General features: G+C 37.1%; 1 protein-coding gene across 3 annotated transcripts in view; it reads left to right on the top strand.

Moving 5' to 3' along the window:
* LOC115209452 (aromatic-L-amino-acid decarboxylase-like) overlaps nucleotides 1-24,700 on the top strand; it is a 96,914-nt gene that overhangs the window by 13,523 nt on the left and 58,691 nt on the right. The window contains exons 1-2 of one of the 3 annotated variants that reach the window (XM_036500984.1): nucleotides 12,098-12,183; nucleotides 24,426-24,535. Coding sequence is in view for 1 of the 3 variants with exons in the window: in XM_036500985.1 (XP_036356878.1) it covers nucleotides 2,668-2,734 (67 nt within the window). In the remaining 2 variants the exon portion in view is untranslated. Of the gene's footprint in view, nucleotides 1-2,667; nucleotides 2,735-12,097; nucleotides 12,184-24,425; nucleotides 24,536-24,700 lie in introns of those variants that run through there. The other 2 variants (XM_036500985.1, XM_036500983.1) reach the window with 2 other exon arrangements.

The following is a 24,700-nucleotide window of genomic DNA, read 5'->3' as shown; positions in this document are numbered from 1 at the left end:
ACTCACTCACTCACACACACATACATGCACACGCATACACACACACACATATACACACACATATACACACTCACTCATTCACACACACACATGCACACACACACGCACGCATACACACACACACGCGCACACACATACACGCGTGCACCCTCCCCATGCGCACACCCACATACACACGCATGCACAAACCCCCACACGCACAAACACACGCATACACACGCTTGCACCGTCACGCACACACACAGACACACACGCACATACACGCGCACCAGCCACGTAGCCAGCCGATTACGGACAAAAGCCCCTACTTAAAGTGTGAAAGTGGACAAAAGCCCCATGCTTATAGTTTTCGGGGGGAGGGGGGGTTCCACCTTTCTTGACGTCTAACTTGGCCAAAACTTCCGATATATTAGAAGTTTTTATTTTCCTTTTACTTGTTGCAATCATTAAACTCAGGCCATCTCTAACTACAGCAACCATTCTTCACATAGTTTTCAACAGCAGCAAGGAAAATCACCAGCACCGTCGTCGCTACCACGAGCACCACAATAATTGCAATAACAACAACTGACCCAGCATCACCCACTCCTTAATTCAACCCACGGTTGATGACCGAGTCAGCAGCCAATTCTGCTACAACAATTACAGCTACAACAAACACTTTGGGGACCAGCTCTATTTTACCTACATTTTCATATCGCTAACTATTAAACCAGAAGAAATTCAATTTATTGCATCTTTAGCGACTTCAGATGAGGGTTATTATTATTATAGTAGATAAAACAAATTTTCATACTGTGGTGGAGGGGCTGAGATTCTAACGCACACACAGACATACACACACGTCCACCACCCCACGCACACACACAGACACACACACAAACACACACTGACACACACACACAGACACACACACACACATGCACACATACACACACACACACACACAAACTCACACACATTCGGAGTGCTATGTGCTATCCCCAATATATTTCTTTACTACTCACAAGGGGCTAAACAAAGAGAGGACAAACAAGGACAGACAAAGGGATTATTAAGTCGATTACATCGTAACTGGTACTTAATTTATTGACCCCGAAAGGATAAAAGGCAAAGTCGACCCCTGTGCGTAACTGTTACTTAATTTATTGACCCCGAAAGGATAAAAGGCAAAGTCGACCTCGGCGGAATTTGAACTCACAACGTAACGCCAGACGAAATACGGCTACGCATTTCGTCCGGCGTGCTAACGTTTCTGCCAGCTCGCAATAGATACATAAGCGTGGGTCTGCTTTCAAGCTGCGGTTCAAGTTGAATGAAGAATTATTCAGTGTGGTAGTCACGTGTTAAAGCAGTCAAACAAAACAGTCGTTCAGCATTTTATGACGACTTCTAACTGAAATTTTCCGAATCAACGGAGTTGTTTATGTTTTTGAAATTATTTTCCTGAACTATTTTACTGCACACTCCTCTTTTCAATTCGTGTTTGGTTCTATATTTTAACATATATTTTTTTAATCCGTTGCCGAATTGGTACAACACGAATTAAATACTTCCATATTCTTCGGCAAGGTAAGTTATTTACCATAAAACACTGCAAACTTGTTCTCAAGCTTGCTCAAGAACAAACACACGCCTTGAAAACAATTATATTTGCTCCTCTAGAAATAGAGCAGTCAAGGGAGATAACTAACATAGTAGCTATACGAAAGTTACTTCCCTTAGACTAATAACTTTAAGCCACCTGGACACGTGAAAGAAAAACAATATTAAACTTTATTGACGATAATGTTTTCGAAAGTTTCTTTCTCCACTTCGTTGAGATGATCAGCTTTATGTATGGAGAAGTAAAAGACGTTTAAATTGTTAAACACTGAATCTTTGAACGATTTTGGTTTCAAATTTTGGCACAATGCCAGCAAGGTCGGGCGAGGCCGCAAGTCGATTACATTGACACCCGTGTGTAACAGGTTCTTATGTTACACACTCCCCAAAATGAAGAAAGACAAAGTCGACCTCAGCGGAATTTGAGCTCAGAACATACAGCCAGACTAAATGCTGCTAAGCATTTTGTCCGGAGTACTAACGACTCTGCCAGCTTACAAGTGGTAAATGTTGTGTAGACTATGCCACAGATCTTTGCAAACAACTTTGGAACGTAGCCCATATTTTAGAGATGCTCTAACACATATAAGGATGATAAAATGCTTTAGAAATAGCACTCCGTCGGTTACTACGATGGCTGTTCCAGTTGATCCGATAAACGGAACTAGTCTCTCGCAAAACTGATGTGCATGTAACTGAGCACTCCACAGACATGCGTACACTGAACGTGGTTCTGAAGGAGATTCAGCGTGAACACAGAATGTGAAATGGCTTGAGTGGAGCAACTAAAATAAAGTATCTTGCTCAACAGCACAAAACCGCCGTAACCCTAAACCTAACCCAACCCACAACATTTTGTGGCTGTGAGCTAAAGCAGGACCCTAATAAGCCGAGCACCGTAACCGCTAATCCATGCACCTTCACAGTGTTCGTTGTATCTAGGCCCCTTCACGTAACCAGTAATCCATGTACCTTTACGATGTACGTGATATTCAGTCAAACAATTTGTCAAAAATAACCACAGAAAAGTTATAAGAATTTTCTAATTTTCTAATTTTTCAGATTTGTGCAACTTTGGGTACAGTTTCTGTGTGTGCATTTGATAACATTGACGAACTTGGTGCTGTATGTAAGTTGCTTTAATTATCTCTTTTTCTCTTTTTATTTGTTTCAGTCATTTTGACTGCGGTCATGCTGGTGCACCGCCTTTAATCGAGCAACTCGACCCCGGGACTTATTCTTTGTAAGCCCAGTACTTATTCTATCGGTCTCTTTTGCCGAACCACTAAGTGATGGGGACATAAACACACCAGCATCGGTTGTCAAGCAATACTAGGGGGACAAACACAGACACACCCACATACATACACATACATATATATACATATATACGACGGGCTTCTTTCAGTTTCCGTCTACCAAATCCACTCACAAGGCTTTGGTCGGCCCGAGGCTATAGTAGAAGACACTTGCCCAAGGTGCCACGCAGTGGGACTGGACCAGAAACCATATGGTTGGTAAACAAGCTACTTACCACACAGCCACTCCTGCGCCTATGGTATATATTTAATCTTTATATTACTTTGGTAGCTATAACTTGTTCGTCTTTACGGCTATATTCTCTAGTAATTTTAATCTTTTATATTCTTAATATTAAAATTTCGTTGAGGACATTATGGTTATTAACCGGCCACAGTCAACATATCCCTTAAGCATGGCGGTCCTAAAAACGTACTGTCAATATTATCGAATATTATAGTTTCTAAAGCACGGTTACAAACACATTGTATTATTTCACAATCCAATCCCTGCATGTTCAAATTAAACAAAAGAGAACCTCTACAATAGAAAATTATTACAAGCTTATTCTCCTAATTGTTTGTGGTGTTCCTGTTGATAGTTTTTCTTAAGTTCCTACAGCATGAATATTCACAACATAGCAACGCATTATTTACATTATTTACATTTGACAGATATTTGTCCTCATCTTGTTTGTTGTTAACACTACGTTTCGGCTGATATAACCTCCAGCCTTCAACAAATGTCTTGAGGGAAATTTCGAACCTGGGTTCTCATTCCTAAGGTATTTTTCGATGTTATTATTATTATTATTATTATTATTATTATTATTATTATTATTCAGGTCACTACCTGGAATTGAACTCGGAATCTTGGGGTTAATAGCCCGCGCTCTTAACCATTACCCACAAGCCCTAAAATTTACTCCATAATTGCCTACGAGCGTAGTGGTTAAGAGCGCGGGCTACTAAACCCAAAATTCCGAATTCTATTCCAGGCAGTGACCTGAATAATAATAATAATAATAATAATAATAATAATAATAATAATAATAATAATGATAATAATAATGATAATAATAATAATAATGATAATAATAATAATGATAATAATAATAATAATAATTATAATAATAATAATAATAATGATAATTATAATAATAATAATAATGATAATAATAATAATAATAATAATAAATAATAATAATAATAATAATAATAATATTGATAATAATAATATAATAATAATAATAATATGATAATAATAATAATAATAATAATAATAATAATAATAAATAATATTGATAATAATAATAATAATAATAATAATAATAATAATAATAATAATAATATTGATAATAATAATAATAATAATAATAATACTATCGAAAAATACCTTAGGAATAAGAACCCAGGTTCGAAATTTCCCCAAGACACCCGATGAAGGCAGGAGAGTATATCAGCCGAAATATTGTGTTAATAATAAACTAGATGAGAATAAATATCCGTCAAATGTAAATAATCTAAATAATGTACATAATTCCTTATCTCTTAAATACAGAACTGTATGGCAACGCATTGTTTTTCAGGCCGGGAACACAAAATATGGTTGCATGTCGAGGCTTCATATGCAGGAAATGCTTTAATATGTCCCGAATATAATTATCTAATGAACGGCGTAGAGGTAAGTTAGAAGCAAGCATTACTAAATTTCAATCAATTTATCTGTTTGTGTGAAACATTATTTTAGCGAAAACAGGCGATAAGATTTCGTTTTGGGATTTGGTTTGCAAGATTCTTTATATGAGTTCGTGTGTTGAAGCATATTCTGTTGTGTCTGGGGAGAGTCATTTTCTTTTTGTGCCTTATAATTTTACCGGTGAGTGTGCCTTAGATTCTACCGGTGAGTGTGCCTTAGATTTTACCGGTGAGTGTGCCTTAGATTTTACCGGTGAGTGTGTTATATCATATAAGGCACAAAAAGAAAATGACTCTTCCAAGACACAACAGAAAGAGGCGATAAGATGTTTCACTGGATGGATGGAAGCACTCCGTCGGTTCCGACGACGAGGGTTCCGGTTGATCCGATCAACGGAACAGCCTGCTCGTGAAATTAACGTGTAAGTGGCTGAGCACTCCACAGACACGTGTACCCTTAACGTAGTTCTCGGGGATATTCAGCGTGACACAAGAGTGACAAGGCCGGCCCTTTGAATACAGGTACAACAGAAACAGGAAGTAAGAGTGAGAGAAGTTGTGGTGAAAGAGTACAGCAGGGATCACCACCATCCCTGCCGGAGCCTCGTGGAGCTTTAGGTGTTTTCGCTCAATAAACACTCACAACGCCCGGTCTGGGAATCGAAACCGCGAGTCCGCTGCCCTAACCACTGGGCCATTGCGCCTCCACAGATGTTTCACTAATGTGCTATTAAATCCAAATTGTCTTTTCATAAAAAATTCTGAAAGTCGAAAGCAAACTAAATATTCACTTTTTTTTTAATCTTCATGAAAATAAATTTTCTAGTCATTCATCAAAAATCCGGAAATAAACATCGATACACTCAAAATATAATGGTAAATTTCGATCGAGAAGAAATTGGGGGAAATTACGTCCATTTAATTTAATTTTTTTTTTTAGAAACATAACACGCATATACACTCATACATACACACATACACACATATACACACATGCATACATACATACATATACACATACATACATACATACACACATGCTTGCATATATAAGTATATATACGTACGTATATACATACCTATTCACACACACAAACATTCGTGCGCGCAAGAAGAAGAAACACACACACACACACACACACATACACAAAAACACATGGGAAATTAAAATGACAAAGGAAAGGAAATTATGTCATGCATTTCATTAGCTTACTACTGTTTCAGCCATACGATACAATGCACTGATAATTTAATGCTTGTGTATCACCCTACAGCTTAAACCTGAATGGTAATTTTATTTGTTGAAACAGATACAGAAAAAAGCATTAGCTACGAAAAAGGTATGTAGGAAATTAATACAAAAGTTTCAGAGGGAGGAATTCCACATATAAACTTTGCAAGAGGTGTGACACAATGCGTATAATAACAGTAATATCAATTATAGAACAAAATAATGATAAACATAATGATAATCTGATACAATAGCAGGCAGTAACTTTCATGGCTTTTGAACTAAACTGATTGGAAGTGTTATCATGTACATGTTTTGCCTTGGTATAAAAGATGAGCTACAGCAAATATTCTGCTCAATACCACAGACTTGCAGGTCAGTTGTTTGACCTTAATCAGTTAAGCAGGTCCCTCAATGGCTGATGATACGTGCATCTCTGATCACAAGCAGAAGTGGTTGCAGATCATTATAGCCATGTGTTGAGAGGAAATCTTTGGAATTTGAATAATTCACCTCTGGAAACATGGGTGTGTCGTTCATCATCCTTTATCAACCCTTATTCAATGACCTTTTGAGCATGATGGGCTACTCAAACTGAGGAAAATTCTAACTGGGTTCTACATGCAAGGTCAGGCACTATTTAGCTTGATATGAAATCACCATGTCACGCACATATGGCTGTGATACATATACCTTTTGTAACCTTAATGTTGCGTTCAAAATTAAGCAGATGGGATAAAATCCAAGCAGTTACTACATGGTCGATAGCACCACTTCGGTAAGGAGCTGGAATTATAAAATGGCAAAAGAAAGAACTGATGAAAACAGATACAAAATGAAGAAAATGTTGACAGAACGCGGAGCCTTCCACACTAAAAGTGACAACGATAGGCTTTACTTGTCCAGAAGAAAGGGTTGAATATGTGTGATCAGTTGCTACGATTGCATCGAAACAGATACAGAAGACAGATACAGAACACAGCTGGAGGGAGGAGTGACCTGGAGATGGGAACTGAAGCATTTATATGCGCAGCTCAAGAACAAGGCGTGATCAGAAATTGTGCTAGAAATGAGGATTTGAAGCTGGAAACACATGGTACCAATCGAAAGGGTACCTGGGTCGGAGAAATGTAAGATTTTTCTATTCAAATGGACAAGAATTTAGAAAATAATAGACCTGATATAACACTTATAGATATAGAAAAGCGGAGTTGCTTACTTATCGACTCATCGTGACCATTTGATTCTAGGAACGTATAGGAAGAGGAAGAAAAACAAAGAGAATACAATCCCTTAAAACTTGAAATAGGAAGAATTTGGAGCATGAGAACAAATAAAGGTCGTGGCTGAATAATGGTGCGTTGGGAAGAGTAAGCGAGATATAGACAAATGGCTTACAGGAAATTGAAATAGAATTGCCCAGTAGAGTCCTCAGAAAAGTTTTCTCTTAAGGGACAGCAAGGTATCAGAAGGGTTCTAAGAAGTGAAAGACTGTGAAACTTGTGGATACTCCACATAGTTCCTACAAGGAATAAGACGAACCTGAGCCCAGCCCCAACAATAATGATTAATTAATAACAATCTGAAGGCGGCGAGAGGGCAGAATGTTAGCAAGCCGGTGAATGAAATCCATAGCCGTATTCGTCTGTCCGTTACGTTCTGAGTTCAACATTCGCCGGAGGTCACTTTGCCTCATCCTTTCGGGGTCGATATTAAATTAAGTACCAGTTACGCACGGGGTCGATGTAATCGACTTAATCCGTAGTGCCTGTCCTTGTTTGGTTCCCTATGTTTAAACCCGTGTGGGTAATAAAGAAAACAGATATAATAACAAGTCTCTTCTCTCTATCTCCTCAGATAAAACTTTGTCAGATGTTCTTCGAAAAGACCTCCATATCTACACCTTGAAAATCTCTGAAATCGTTTGGCAGAATGTTGAATAGTTGTGGACCCTCGAAATCCAGACTGTTGCAATATTGCGTCCTTATTTAAAATGGAGGAGACGAGATCTTTGTTACTATGCAGTGTCGTTCCGTCCGGTGTCTGATATAGCTTTCAATTTCAAGGCTCTTCCATATGTATGTCATTGTATATCTTTCAAGCCTTCTTCCTAATGATTGGATCATCTGTTTCAGCTAGTCAATATTTTTTGTGTAATGGCATTGGATTGCCTCGAGTTCCACCACCAGTTTTACGTTCTACGGTGACCACAGATAGGAGCAAGTAACTGACAACGAAGATTCTCGATCAGAGTAGCTTGGTAATCTTTTATTTTTTTGTTCTGAATGATCTCAAAACCCATCCAGCTACTCTCCGATACAGTGTTGCTATCTTGGTAATATGCAAATGAAATGTTGCAGTATTACTCATGTGGACTCCCAGACGATTGCACTATCCTCCGATCCTGTGTATTCCGATCGTGGTCTGTTGGCGGGCAGGCAGTAGGGTGCTTCAAACTTCTCAGTATTGAACTGAACTTTATTTTCTTCAGCCCACCTTCATGTCACATTCAGGTATTTCTGCAGTTTCTTAGGATGTCATCAAACACCTTGATCTGATACTTTTGTATCATCAGTATAGATGGGGAAAGTGACTGTCTGTATGTCTGACAGACTCATCACAAACAGTAGTATAGTTCCCTGGGGATCTCCACTGGTAATTGATGTCCCCTGAAATAGGGCACCATTAACAACAACTAACTTCTGGCATTTTTAAAGTCATGCAACTACACTCCTAATTTTCCAGTGACACCAAGGTCACGCAGTTTGTAACATATCTCATGATCAAACTTTGAGGATAGTTTTGGCAAAATCGAGCAATATCACATCTACAATTGACATAGGTTGAGTTGTTGTTTTAGTACTCAGTCATAGTGCTGTAGTAGTAAAAATTGTTTGCCAACATAACATGGCAGTCCTGGTTTAGGGATATTGTTTTGAGCTGAGTGGGGGTGCTAGATTCCCATGTTCGAAAATATAAGGACACAGATCGTGCCGTATAACCAGCTGGAGACGATGTCCTCAGGGGCTAAATTACAGTAACATTCGTCCTAAACTAGGACTGCCATAATATATTGGCAAACAATCTTTACTGCAAAGTACTGTTGCTGAATATCTCACGTTGTAAGATTTAAAAATAGTAATTTTCCAATACTGTAGTAGTTGTATGAAGCAGCTTGTTCCTGGACAGAAGCTACGTTGCATGTTTGTGATTAAGTTAAATCCTTCCAGGAAAGTGATCAGTCACCTTCTGACAATGCTTTTCATGACCTTGCTAATATGTGCAGCTAGAGAGATAGGCCTGTAATTTTTAACATCTCCTCTACTATCTCGTTTATGGACAGGGCATATCATATCTTCTTTTCATAGTTTGGGAATTTTACAACCTGCAAGGAAACTCTGATGCGAGGGCTTTCTTGCATGTATTTAAAAGAACAGCCGGATATCTGTCTGGGTCGGTTGATAAGTTCGAGCTTATCTCATCAATGGCCAATATTGCATCTTTCTCATTTATGGCGATGTAATCGATGGTTGCAACTCTTTCCGTGTGGATTTGCAACGTTGAAAATCCATAAGACCTCGCTTATTTGCATATTTCCCAGTGAAGAGATCAAGACACTTTGGAATTTTTTATGTAGCAGCACACTTATCCTCCTGGGGTCTGCAGTTAGTGAGCCGTTCTCTTCAAACTGTGGCCCTATCATGTAGAGCACTGAGACAGATTCTTCCTTGTAGAAGGCTTTAGGATTCATTTCTATATTTTCCACCACACTGGTTTCTCTTTCCTCTCTTTCTTTTTGATAGGAGTATCTGAGATTATTTTCGATCTCTACGAGGTGTGTGCTAGGATATGAATTTTATCCTATCTTGTTGGCTGAGTGGAGAGTAGTTTTGACCTGGGTTCCGTTCTGCTTGAACTAACATTAAGTTGTTTATTTCAGTTATTAGAGATCTTTATTCTCCTTATCATGAAAGGAGAATGATGTTTATTTATGTGTTGGCTCTCTTTTCTGGGACGAATTTAACGCATATGACGTAATTGTCATGAATTCTTTAAGCTTCATGTTCATGTCTTGCATAGAAAGACGCTTTTTGCCAATTTTGCTGGAGTATCTATGTTTCAATTGACTTGCAAAAAGTTTGAACTTGCAAAATTCAAACTGGATAGGGAACATCATTTCCGTGATATCAAACAGAGAATCTGCTTGGCTGCGCTCTTTGCTTGTCATTCCTGAGATTATGATGCCTTCCTTCCATTTGCTGTTGGAAAGGTTCAAATCACCCACGAGAAACACATTTATGCATTGATCTAGTTTTGTTAGTATTTCTGGAACGTAAATATTAATGCCTTATAGGCACGTGGTATTTCGTTATACAACCATACTATAACGTATATTAAACGGTTTTATAGGTTAATACCGTATTCTACTGTGTTAGCAGCAGTGCGTTTTACATTACTTGGTAAGGCTTTTCTCTGTAGATATTCTATAGAATCTCTTGCCAGCATTGATTTTCGTTACAACGTTTCGTATCCGAGATGTCAGATGTAAACAAATAATGAGATCGAACATGAAAAAGTCATTAGTATTTACGCACCATCTTCCGGGAATGAGTTTAATATGTAAAACTGATAAATCCAGTAACTAGCCACTGGTATATATTGTGGCTATTTAAGCAAATGTGTTCGAGGATGATGAAAGGTTTCGATCTCATTGTTTGTTTACATCTGACGTCTTGATACGAAACTTAGTAAAAAAAACATCAGTTCTGGCTGCAGTTTCTCTAGAATAACTGTAGAGATAACGTTAACAAGGCATGAAAAAGCGCACAGTAGAACGCGGCATCTATATATATAAACGGCAAAATGTGTGTGTGTGTGTGTGTGTGTGTGTCCTTTATACAAATCCACAATATTTCAGTTAGAGGGCTCGCACTTTCTATGGTTATTCAAAACCGCCCAAGGGTGGTCGTGCATATCTTTACATTTCCCCAGTCACCCCGCAAAGCCATTAAAAAATCAATAGAAGTTACTCTTTTGTGAATTTTCTATCCAAAACCCAATCAAAATGCCTGAAACTTTATACGCCAATTGAATGCCAGCTAGCTGTATGTGATTGGTCGGAGATTTGGACAGTACTCGCGTGTATGTGCGCACGCACGCAGTTGTATATGCATGCACTAGCACTATGACCCGGCGTTGCTGGATCATAGTGCTAGTTGACTTATAAAAACGTTAATATGATTTATATTGTGTTATGGTTGCATGACGAAATACCGCATACCTACAAGTCGTTATTATTTGTAACGGTCTTGTGTTTGAACGTGCATGGCTTTGTTTTGTTTTCAGCCTTGTCAGCCACTGCGCAGTCTTTTCTGATAAACTTAAAACAATTTGCTGTTGTAATATTGCAGCTCGCACTGTATCTGCACACAGATTTTGTGGTATTCTTTGCAGGTGTGTCTTCGGATATGAATCGCTCTTGGCGTGATTTTATTCTGTCTTGTTAGCTGAGTGAAGAGTGGTTTTTACTGTGGGTTCCATTCTACCTGAGCCTTGGATGCACAAAGCAGTAGTTTGTCCCCATCTCTCCATGCTAGCAGACACCTTTTACATTGGATCTTTCTTTTGCTGTTCTTCCTGCAGTTTTCTTTTTATCTTTGACAGCTGGTTACTTTTCCTTTTCTGCTACTTTGAGAGGTGGTGTTGGGGCTGCTTCTCTTAGGAAGTTTTTTTTTCATTTACTTATTCAATATTTGCATCTCTATGCATATGAATTTCCTTGTCGATAGTTGTCTTGTTGCTGTTGTTACCTTCCTTATCAGGTTTACCCCGTGAGATGCCAGAATTGTGTCAGGTGTTTCACATGGAAAATCGCCAGTTTTTAAAAACGGTTTCGCGTTTGTCAAAGTGTTGCCTAATAAGTGCAGAGGAGCAGATAAATTCAATCTTTTTCTGCTCTATTTGCGCCATTGTTATGGTAATTACATTGCTTTTCCGCACTACCGCAATGAGGTTACCGGGCGAATAATGTTCGGCTATGAACCAAGCTATGGGGAACAATTCCAGTTCGATAGTCTTCCAGTTTCTAGACATCATTGCTGCGCTATTTACCTCATTACATCCAAAAAGTGTAAGATATAGAAAAAGTGTAAAATATGAAAAAGTGTATGAATAACAACTATATTCGGAAGTATTAAATAGATGAGATTTAGAATATTTCATGCGTTGAGTAGAATATAATTTACTGATTTTTGTTTTAGGTTTAAACGTAGTACTACACTTGTAAGAGCTTTTGATATGTCACCTTTGTATTTGCAATGTACAGAGAACATAGATATGCCGAACTATACGGTAAGATAATTTCACATTTTCATTCCATAATTCTATATTTGTCTTTGTCTGAAGTGGATATTTTGAATAACAGCTGAATGAGGTTAATATTAATGGATATCAATACCAGAAATCCAGTAACTACCCGTTGAAATCCAGTTACTACAATTTGAAATTACACTCCATAGATCTCACATACCACTGCGTCAAAATTTGATGAGTGGCAGCAGAAAGCGATAAACTGCCAACCAATATTCACACACATGTATATGTATGTATATGTATATATATATATATATATATATATATATGTCGTTTATAAAGCTTGAAACACGTGTACCGCGACATCCTTTGTGTTCTGTTTTTGATTTAATTTGATATATATATATATATATATATATATATATATATATATATATATATATATATATAAACAAGAAGGGTAGTAATATTATTTACTACCAGGTGCCCAGCACAAAAGACGAATTAGTCATAAGACAAAAATATTATTCATATAGAAAAATATTATTCATGTAGTTATACAATTAAGGGCTCCTAAATTAAGAGCCCTTTAGGAGCCCTTAATTGTATATATATATATATATATATATATATATGTATGTATGTATGTATGTATGTATGTATGTATGTATGTATGTATGTATGTATGTGTGTATGTATGTATGTATGTATATATGGAGGTGGAGAGCTTACTTCTTTGATAAGAAGAATGAAACTCCAATCATCGCATCAGTGAAGAAACTCCACAGATACAGAGGATTTATAAAATGAGGAAATACCCACCACCAAGCCAGTAATTGATGGCATCTGGGGATGGACTGTGGTGTATAGTCAAGAATATTAAATTTAAGAAATTCCCAGTATGTGGGAATGAACATTTAAGGAAATTACATGTAATTACCAAAGAACTAAGGTATAAAAATGGAGGACTGGTGCATGCAGATAAAACGGATAACCTATATAATTTAAGCATTTCTTACTTCATGCACTTCCCTTCTTAAGAATGAAATAACTAAGAACTATAAAGTAACAAACAGCAACAACCTAAGGAGAATAAACTTAATAGCCACAGGCATAATGGAAAATATGAGATAGCAGACAAACCAGAACCTTATAAACTGAGAATGCCTAGAATTAATATTAAGGGACACAAATCTAAGTTTAGAACTGTTAAAGAATTCAACAATGACATTGGAATGAACTTTGGCCTTGATAAGTGTACTGAAGCAACTTTGGTAAGAGGCAAGTTCAGGCAAACAGCTTCCATTAAATTAGATACCAGCATTACCACCAAGGAACTTGACCCCCAAGAAAATTTTTAAATACCTGGAGATAAACGGAGGAGAAGGTATACAACATGCTACTATGAAATAAAATAATATGAAAGGAGTATTACAGGAGAGTATGACTCATACTAAAAATTGAATTCAACTCCAAAAATCGCATTGAAGCCATTAACACCCTGACACTTCAAATAGTCCAATATAGTTTTAACATCATTAACTGGAATCTTACAGAGCCCCAACACCTAGACAGGAAGACAAGAAAACTACTAACTTCTAAGAACATGCACCTCCCAAAAGCAGATGTTGATCGTCTGTACCTAGCTAGAAGTAATGGACGAAGTGGAATGATGTAGGTAGAACTGTGCTATAAGACCTTCACAATATCACTGAACAGGTATTTATCTAGTACAGAGCACTGTACGCTGCGACTTGTGTGCAAACACGAAAGCAGCGTAAAATCACATTCTATTGTCAAGGAAGCTTGAAAATTCGCAAGGGAACTTGACATTAATCCTGAAATATTTTAAGAACCTGAAACCACTGCCACAAAAATGGATCAAGCAGACTGCAAAAAAGAACAAGCAGAAACAAATTGAGGAGCGATGGAGCCAGAAGCTTCTGCTTGGATAGTATATACTTCGAACTCAAAATGATGATGTAGATCAAGCAACAACCTATCAGTGGCTGAGAAGTTCAGAACTGAAATCAGAGACTGAAGGTTTCATATTGGTGGCACAAGACCAAAACTTGCTCACAAAAAAAATCTACCAGGCTAACGTTCTTCAAAACGGTTCTGACCCAAAATGCAGATTCTGCGATACATTTGACGAAACAACAGACTATCTCGTTTGGGGATGTTCTGTGCTGGCACCAAACGAATATAAAAATCCTTACTATAGGGTAGAAGAGTATTCACATTGGAAAATGTGTAAACACTACAAAATCAGCACTCCTGCTTACTAGTATGAACATAATTTACTGGTATGAACATCCTGAGCCAGTCGTTGAAGATAAAAATTTCACAATCCTCTGGGGTTTTCAAGTCAACACTGGCAGAACGATCCAGGCTAATCGACCAGATATAATTATTAAAGACAAGGAAGGAAAGACTTGTACACTTGTAGATGTAAGTATTCCCACTGATAAAAATATCTGTCAAGGAATTTGGAAAACTAAGTAAATTTAAGGACCTGGAAATTGAAATACAAAAGATGTGGTATCTTAAAGTGAGAACTGTTCCTGTTATTGTTGATGCCCTAGGTATGATAAAAAAGGGATGTCAGAATCATCTAGATAAGATCCCAGGAGAACCATGTCTCAGAGAAATCCAAAAGATTGTGCTGACAAGTGCTACCTATATCCTTAGAAAAACCCTGTCCATTTAAATGTCTGTGCTGTATTACATGAAGATTATCCACTACCTCCCCTCCCCAAGCTTTCAGTCATATTGAAGGAAATTTTAGATACTCACAGGAAATTGTAGACATCCCAGTGTTTGAGAGTTATTTTTCCATGCACGGGTAATCGCATGGACAGAAGACGTACTAGATAGCTTTGAGAGAAAGACAAGGAAGTTGCTGACAAGATATGGGATACTCCACCCAATTAGTGACACAGGCAAACTGTATGCACCAAGAAAACGAGGGAGAAGAGGACTAATTGGTTGCGAACACAGCATTAGAAAAAATAATATAACTGTAAAAAATTTCACAGAATCACTATTACTGGAAGAAGGTCAGGCTTGCGTAGGATGGAAGATTGCAAAGATAAAGCACTGTATAAGCACTTGAGAATGAATGAAACTGAAAATAGGTGGGTAAAGAAAAGAATGCATGGTCAATTTCAGAGAGATGTTGAAGATGAGACAGACAGAGAGAAAAGGTGGCTATGGATAACTAAAAAGGATTTAAAACTGGAAACGGAGGTTCTAATCGGTGTTGTCCAAGAGCAAGCATTAAGAACCAATTACATCAAATACAAAGTAGAGAAAACTCCATAAAGTGCTAAGTGCAGAATTTGTGGACAAGGTGATTTAAAACCGGAAACGGAGGCTCTAATCTATGCTTCGCAACAACAAGCATTAAGAACCAATTAGATCAAATACAGAGTAGACAACGCAGCAGAAAGTGATAAATGCAGAATTTGTGGACCAAATGGTGAAGCCGTATGGCATATTATCAGTCAATGTACGCCACTAGCCCAGAAAGAATACGAGTGATGTCATGACAATATAGCTAGGCTTGTCCATTGGACACTTTACAACAGGTATGCATTTGACAGAGCAAAAAAGTTGTACGAACATAAACCGAAGGCATCATCAAAAATGATAATGCAAAGATTCTACTGGATTTTATGATTCAGTGCGACCATGAGATAGAGAATAGGAAACTAGACATAGTATTAGTTGAGAAAAAAAGCAAACGATGCTGGATCATAGATACAGCATGCCCAGCTGACAACAAGGTATGCGATAAAGAATAAAGAAAAGTTGATAGATATAACAGGTCAGCTTGGGAGGTTAAGCAGTTGTGGTCGCTGAAAAAGGTGGTAGTAGTACCAATAATTGTCGGAGCCCTGGGAACAGTGAGTAAAAATCTTGAGACGTACATGGAACAAATAGGGGATGCCATAAGTGTGGAGTAGTTGCACTGCTTGGAACTGTTCGAATACTCCAGATGGTGCTCGAAAAATAAGGGGTGTTACCTTAGTTCACTGGTAGTGAACAGATGATACCGTAGTAATCTCCAGCGTTAAAAGCTGTTCAAAGACAATAAAATAATAATAATAATAATAATAATAATAATAATAATAATAATAATAATAATAATAAAACAAACTTATTATATTCTTATGTTTTCTTAAACATTCTCTAGACCAATACTATGTGTAAAACCAAATAAATGACACCCTAGGCATAACACTAACATGAACTTCTAACTTGTCTTTTGAGGTCTCTGGGTGAGACTTGATGGAGTCAACTTGTAGAAATACAGAGTAGAAGTCAAAATATAATAATAATAATAATAATAATAATAATAATAATAATAATAATAATAGAGACGTTGTGAATGATAACCCAAATTACATAATAACATAATAACATATTGGAAAGCGAAACTAAAATCGGAAACAGAATGTAAATTAGAAGATAAAAAGGGCAGAAAGCGCAAAAGTAATAATCATGAAAGAAAACAAGATATAAAACTAGAGCTACAGATAAAAATTGTAATTGCGCAATAAATAGACTATGTCCCTCTGAGCCTAACTTTAAAAATAAAGAAATAGTGTACAGATGCTAGAATATCTCAGAAGATCAGTATTTCATTTCATCGGTGCTAGCGAAACATACATAAAAAGAATTGCCAAAGGCGATAACGCATTTAGAGGCCGCAAAATTAAGAAACATACACTATTTTAAATAAACTAATTTGATCCTGAAAAGATAATAAATAAAGAATACAAATAACAATAATTCGTAGAGCCAAACCATATAGCGGAGGAGGCAAATGGTGTGAATTGTTTGCAGGAGAAATTTACCAAATTCTTACTTAAAAGTTCAAATTAATTAATCATAGATGTAAGAGCGCATGACGTTGTATTCCCCAAGCTAAACATGCGTTTCATGAATTTGAATGATTGCATAAGCTATAATATTAAAATTAGAACTGAAATCAAGTAACAATAGCAAGTCGAGAGGGTAATTAATATAGATTCCTAAATAAATTGACTTTATTCTAGGGATTACAGAACAATTTGGGAACGAAATTAACGATATCCTTAAATTCAAATAAATTTAATTTAATTATAAAATCAGCAAATTAAATAATGGGCTTATAGTTCATTACTAACATTATCAACAATAATAATAAGAGTAGTAGAAGTAGCAATACTGCGGAGAGGAATGATCCTAACATTAAAAAACATTCTTAAGGTAACTTGATACTAAGCATTAGTACTACCACTCACCACTTACGGATGGTCTATGTCTGCAAAATACTGAAATCTCTTGGACAGCTAGTCATTTTGTTTTTAACCAGCAGAGTTGAAAAGGTGACGGTCTAAGCTATTTTTGAAATAATGACAGCACCACGTGTATTTCGGCAGGATTTGTATTTAATTTAGATTCTATCTGAACAATGTGATTGATCCTAACCTGCATAAATGGCAACTAACAATAAATGCACAGAAATTTGCAAATTTTGAAGTGTGCATTAATTACATACTGCAGAAACTTGTGTAGGTGCAGAAACGAAAAGAAGAAATTAACTGCTGAATAAAACCGGATATAAATCTGTATTCTCCTTCATTATAAAGACATATATATATATATATATATATATATATATATATATATATATATATATATATATATATATATATATATTATATGTAGAAAAATACAAACTGGGACAAGAACGTAAAACATTAAGACGATACAAAAAACACGGACGGGACATTCGAAGCCTTCAATCTTCAGTCAAGAACCGGATCATCGTAGCAATTTCGGCTGATTAGTCTTGAGATCGCTCCGATCCGGCCAGCCCCAAGGAAAAACTAAGCTACGAGCATTAGATTTCTTGGAAGAAGGATCGAATGTATACGAAACAGGGACAGAAAAACGGACGATGCCACGACGAAAAAAGCAAAAGACGAAGACAGGCGGTGTACAAAACAAACAGATGTATTAGTATAACGCTCAGGAATTGAAAAAGTATTTTACGTTTCGAGCCTACGCTCTTCTACAGAAAGGGACACAGAAAACAAGGAGAGAAAAAATGTGTGTAGTGGCTAACGATCTATCATGGCGTATATATATATAAAACTTTTTTAAAGCAATGTTATCAGTTGCCAGCATACAAAAGGAAGACCGATTAATGTGAAATTAAATGTATAATTACAATAAGGGCTTAGAAAGAAATTTTCTAGTCTATATTTCATTTTCATTTCATTTGAGTTTGAGTCCATGCTCAGGCCAAGTCGAAGACTCCACCCTCAGAGTCTGGTGTGGTTGCCAGGTTGTATTCTCTGTTTAATTTTGACATGTGTAGGAGCGAGTTTGAGTCAGTTTGTGCACGTTGTGTATATCCTGGGAGATGGGGTTCATCTCTAATGGTGCTTAAGTATCTATCCAACTGCAATTTGAATGAATCCACACTGCATCCTGATAGATTTCTGACATGTACCGGAATGGAGTTGAATAGTTGTGCTCCTCGAACCAACAGACTTGATTCTCGCAGGGTTTTTGCTGCCTGGCCAGCCTTTTTGTTGATTGGTGGTAGCTGGCAGCGTCTTCCGTGGCGCAGTGAGTGGTAGGTTTTGATACCAAAGTTAGGCACCTTTTGCTCTATCATTTTCCAAATGTATATAATTCGGTATCGCTCAAATCTTCTTTCTATTGAGTACATCCTCAAGGTTTTGAGTCTTTGCCAATAGTCCAGGTCCCTCGTTTCTGAGAAGTATGAGGTAAAATTTCTTTGGAGCGATTCCATCTTAGATAGTTGGCCCTTTGTTGTTGGTGACCACAACTGAGAACAGTAGTCAATCCTCGGAAGTATCATACTGTTCCAGAGGGTTTTCATTGTTGAGGTATCTCTTGATTTGAAGGTGCGCAAGATCCACCCGCTGTACTTTCTTGCAGTAAGACAGACTGAGTCAAGGTGTTCTCTGAATTTTAGGTTGGTTCCCATGTGGATGCCTAAATCTTTCACATACTGTTTTTCCATTATTTGTTGTCCTGATGGGTTTCTGTAGTTTGTTGTATTTTTCAGATCTTGATCTGTTCCGTAGCGAATTAGTTCGAACTTCTTATCATTGAACAACATGTTGTTTGTTTCCTGCCATTTATATATGGTGGTCAGGTCCTTTTGTAAGGCCTCTGTATCCACCTCGTCTTTGATTTGTCTCATGACCCTGGTGTCATCAGCAAAGGATGAGACGTTGCTGGTTGTATCTTCATTTATGTCAGAGATGAGGATGAGAAACAGGATTGGGCCGAGTACTGTACCCTGAGGAACACTGCTGGTCACAGGTGATGGTGTTGAATGGGTTCCATTCACAGTGACTGTTTGAGTTCTATTTGTAAGGAACTCATGTATCCATGTACCAACTTTTCCTCCTACTCCTAGCTTTCGAAGTTTGTGACCCAGGATGCCATGATCTACCTTGTCAAATGCCTTGGCAAAATCGATGTAAATAACATCTGTGTTGTATCCATTCTCTAGATTTTCTAGGATTTGGTCATGGTGTGCCAGTAGTTGGGAAAGACATGATCTACCTAACCTGAATCCATGCTGGTTGCAATTCATCAGATTGTTGGATTCCAGGAACTCAACCAGTTTTCCACGAACTATTCTTTCGAAGACCTTGATAATGTGTGATGTCAGTGAGATTGGTCGGTAGTTCTTTGGTTTTGATTTGCTCTCCCCTTTATGTATTGGAGTTATGTGTGCTTCTTTATATGTATTTGGTATTTTGCCATTCTCCATAGTTTCCCTCCATATCATATAAAGGGGTTTCAACAATTGTACCTTGCAGTTTTTAAGTATCATGGCATTGAAACCGTCAGGCCCCGCAGCCGAGTGCATGGAGAGCTTGTCTATGGCTCTTTCTATGTCTTCTGGATTGAAATCAATGTCGGATAGGGTAGGTTTAGTATGGTCGATATCCTTGAAGAATTTTCCTGGGTTATGGATTTTCATGGTTTTAGATGGCTCACTGAAGACACTTTCATACTGTTGACCCAACATTTCTGCCATTTCAATAGGGTTATTCACTACATCCCCATTTTGTCTCTGGAGAGGTCCTATTGTTGACTTGGTATTCGAGTATTTCTTTGCAAAACTTTAGAAACATTTTGTATTTTTCTTGATGTTTTCTATGGCTCTCTTTTCTGCATTGTTACGTTCTTCATCATAGTGTTGTTTTAGATTGTCTTCTAATCCGTATATTTGGTCAAGGACTTTCTGTAATTCATGTTTTGATGTCAGCTTAGATTTTTTGTTTCTTAGTCTTGACCTTTTGCGCATCAGGATCTTTCGCTCCCGTGGTACAGGTTTTTTTTATATGCTGAGAAATAGACGCTAAATCGTCTCACCCCTGAAAGAAGTCACAAACACATTGTTAAATTCGACGCAGGAAGCCAACGGAAATTATTAATAAAATAGATCTAGAGCTATCTATTTTATTAATAATTTTCGCTGGCTTGTTGCGTCGAATTCAATGCATGTGTTTTTGACTTCTTTTCGTGGTGAGATGATTTAGTGTTTATTTCTCAGCATATAGACAAGAAAATTTCTTTCTAATTATAACTCACCCACCTCATATATAAATGGCTATCAGGTGTCATAAGCGATACTGTGCATTTATCGTTAGATCTACGTCCGGGATTCCGAGCTGCATGTGGGGTATATTTTAAAAGATTAATACGGAAGACGAAGTTTATTTAGTGTTTATTTCTCAGCATATAGACAAGAACATTTCTTTCTAATTATAACTCACCCACCTCATATATAAATGGCTATCAGGTGTCATAAGCGATACTGTGCATTTATCGTTAGATCTACGTCCGGGATTCCGAGCTGCATGTGGGGTATATTTTAAAAGATTAATACGGAAGACGAAGTTTATTTAGTGTTTATTTCTCAGCATATAGACAAGAAAATTTCTTTCTAATTATAACTCACCCACCTCATATATAAATGGCTATCAGGTGTCATAAGCGATACTGTGCATTTATCGTTAGATCTACGTCCGGGATTCCGAGCTGCATGTGGGGTATATTTTAAAAGATTAATACGGAAGACGAAGTTTATTTAGTGTTTATTTCTCAGCATATAGACAAGAACATTTCTTTCTAATTATAACTCACCCACCTCATATATAAATGGCTATCAGGTGTCATAAGCGATACTGTGCATTTATCGTTAGATCTACGTCCGGGATTCCGAGCTGCATGTGGGGTATATTTTAAAAGATTAATACGGAAGACGAAGTTTATTTAGTGTTTATTTCTCAGCATATAGACAAGAAAATTTCTTTTTAATTATAACTCACCCACCTCATATATAAATGGCTATCAGGTGTCATAAGCGATACCGTGCATTTATCGTTAGATCTACGTCCGGAATTCCGAGCTGTATGTGGGGTATATTTTAAAAGATTAATACGGAAGACGAAGTGTAACTGAAAGCATTTATTAGCACAACAATTGTTTTGGCTTCATTCTGCACTGCTCCCTAGTGGACGAAGAACGATGTAATAACACCAGATGCAACGCACAGTGCAAGAGAGCTTCGTCAGGTGACGTAAGATGCTTCACAATTTCTCAGATCTACATTTTCGCTTCAAGTTATATGCTGATGGTGTGATACTAACAGTTCAGACCCATTTGGTAAAGTGAGAAAGATTTGGTCAGGAAAGAAATAAAAGAAAACACAAAGCATTTAATATGAATAGGGATGGGAGTGCTTATAGTTGTGGTCAAGAAATGATTGCAAAGAAATTTTTTTAATTTAATGTAAATGGAGGGGGTGCTTACGGTATCAGATTGAACGGCTTTGACGTGCGCAAGCATTTGGCGACTGGCTGGAGTAGACAAACACAATACTGTGGTCATATTCCGCTCTTTAGTCTATATGGCTGGCTAAATTAAGCTACATGCACAGACAGACACTCACACATATACATATGTATACGTGTGCGTACATGTGTTCACCCAGACACACACGCACACATACACAACGACAGACATCGGTCCTCCTGTCAGCAGGCCCACACATTCACTCGTTCAGGTGCACACGGACATACGCGCGCCCATATAGCTCATGTACATATACGCAACCCTCTGTATTTACACGCACACCGACCGCCCCACACATGCACACACATATACACACACAGGTACACGCGTGCGCACACATACGTACACACATACGCATACATATATATATATATACACACTTACACCCACACGTGTACAGATGCACATACAAACACACAAACCCATAATATATGTGCATACATACGCACACACGCTTACAGCCACATATACACACATGCACGTATAGAGGTAAGTGTTTTTTCGTCCTTGGGCCTATAGTTGTGGGTATAAATGATTTTTCAGTTCTTGTGCCTATGTTTATGAGGATAAGTGTTTGTTTTACTCCATGAGGCTATAGTTGTGAAGATAAGTGTTTTTTTATTTCTTGTACCTATATTTTTGAGGATAAGTGTATTTTAGTCCTTGTGCCTATACTTGTTAGATTACGTGTTTTTAGTCATGTGCCTATAGTTGTGAGCATAAGTTTACTATTGGCATGGCTAAAACTATAAGCAAACTATTGGCTAAAACTATAGGCAAAACTATAGGTGACAAAACCTATGGGCGACAGAAACCATAGGCTAAAAGTAAATACTATAATCAATCTATAGGCAAAACTATAGGCTAAAACTATAGGCAGACTGAAATTATTATAGGCAAAATATAGACATATCTTTAGACAAACTATGTAGGCCACAAACATTACCGGCTAAAACTATAGGCGAACTATAGGAAGAACTATAGGCTGAAAATGACAAAATATAGGCTGGCAGTTTAGACAAAACTGTAGGCTAAATAACTATAGGCTAAAATAACTATAGGATAACTATACGCTAAAACTCCATGCTAAACTATAGGCAAACTATAGGCGACAAAATGTATAGACTAAAACTTTAGGCAAAATTGCAGGCGACAAAAACTATAGGCTGAAATTATATAGGCTAAAACTATAAGCTGAAATTACATACCAGTTAAAAACTATGGGCTGAAACCATAGGCAGTTTATAATTTGTCTATAGCTTTAGCATATAATTTTTGCCTCTAGTTTCAGCCTATATTTTGTCTATAGTTTTTGCGGCCATAGTTTTTTAGCCTATAGTTTTTGCCTATAGTTATTCATATTATTAAAAGTGAATTTTTCTTCCCTACAGATTTTAGCCTATATTTTTTTCCTATAATTATGCCTGTATTTTTTATCAAATGTGAACACTTTCTTACTTATAGATTTTTGCCGATAGTGTTGCCAATAGCTTTTAGCATATAGTTTTTACTTATGGTTTTAGCCTATATTGTTTTAGGAACTGGACTTTGCCAATATAATATATATTTGTCTACATTTTTATCAACTATTTTTGCGTATATTGTTTCATGAATTTTTCGCCTATATTTTATAGCCTTATATTTTCGTTCTTCCTGACCAATTCTTCCACACTTTACCAATTTAACAGCAATTCAAGATGCCGTTGTTGAGTCAGTCATTCTTTTTGGATCTTTTCGGTTTGACCGGCAGTTTTTTTTAAATAATTCCCACGTAACTGAACACTTTTAAACTTCGTATACTGGTAGAATGTGTTTATTAAACATGTTTTTCTCTTGGCTTTATTGAGAAAGTTCTATAGTTTGTAAGATATTTACTGTTTTTTTTTCTTCAATTTCTGCAATTTCTACCAATCAATGACGTCTATTGAGGTGAAAACATTCTGTGCCATATGAATATGTCCCTCGTTTAAGAGACAGATTGGGTTTATTTACATTTCTGAAGAACAAAAGATACCCTTCCCCCACCCCTAACCCTAACCCTAAAACAGATTGAAATGCAATAGATCGATACTGGGGTCATAATTATGGGTGACAGTTTCATATGGGACCGCTAGAAAAAACTGCCGTTCAAACCGAAAAGATCCTTCTTTTCGAATACCTCTCTTCCTTTCTCCCTCCTCTTCCCTCATTATATGCATATTAACATGCTTGTTAAGTTAAACATTAGGATTTAAAAATATGTATGTGTACGTGTATGTGTGTATGTGTGTGCGTATGTTGTTTTGAGTGTTTAGAAGAGGAGAAAGAAGAAAGAGGAAGGGAGGGAGGAGTGGAGGAGTGAGTAGAAAGTGAAGGAAAGCGTCTGTGTTGACTAACAGGTGGCTGGCGCTAAATGATCCTTCAAGATGTCAATTTTAGGAAGAACGATGAGAAAGACAAGAAAAAGAGGAAGAAGAAGAAAATGAAAGGGAAGGGCAGAGAGAAAGAGGTTTCTTTTCAATTATATTGTATCGATGTTGTGGACTTGTTGAAATTTAATTACAATTCAAGATGTCATTCTTGGTTCAGTTATTGTTTTTGAAAGCCTCTCTCTATCTCTAACTATCTCTCTCTTTCTCTCTCTGTCTCTCCTGTTATATATGTTTGTAGATAC

This window comes from Octopus sinensis, linkage group LG3, assembly GCF_006345805.1.
Source record: "Octopus sinensis linkage group LG3, ASM634580v1, whole genome shotgun sequence".
Classification (NCBI taxonomy): domain Eukaryota; kingdom Metazoa; phylum Mollusca; class Cephalopoda; order Octopoda; family Octopodidae; genus Octopus; species Octopus sinensis.
Note: the sequence above shows the minus strand (reverse complement) of the source record. Positions and strands in the feature narration are given on the sequence as shown.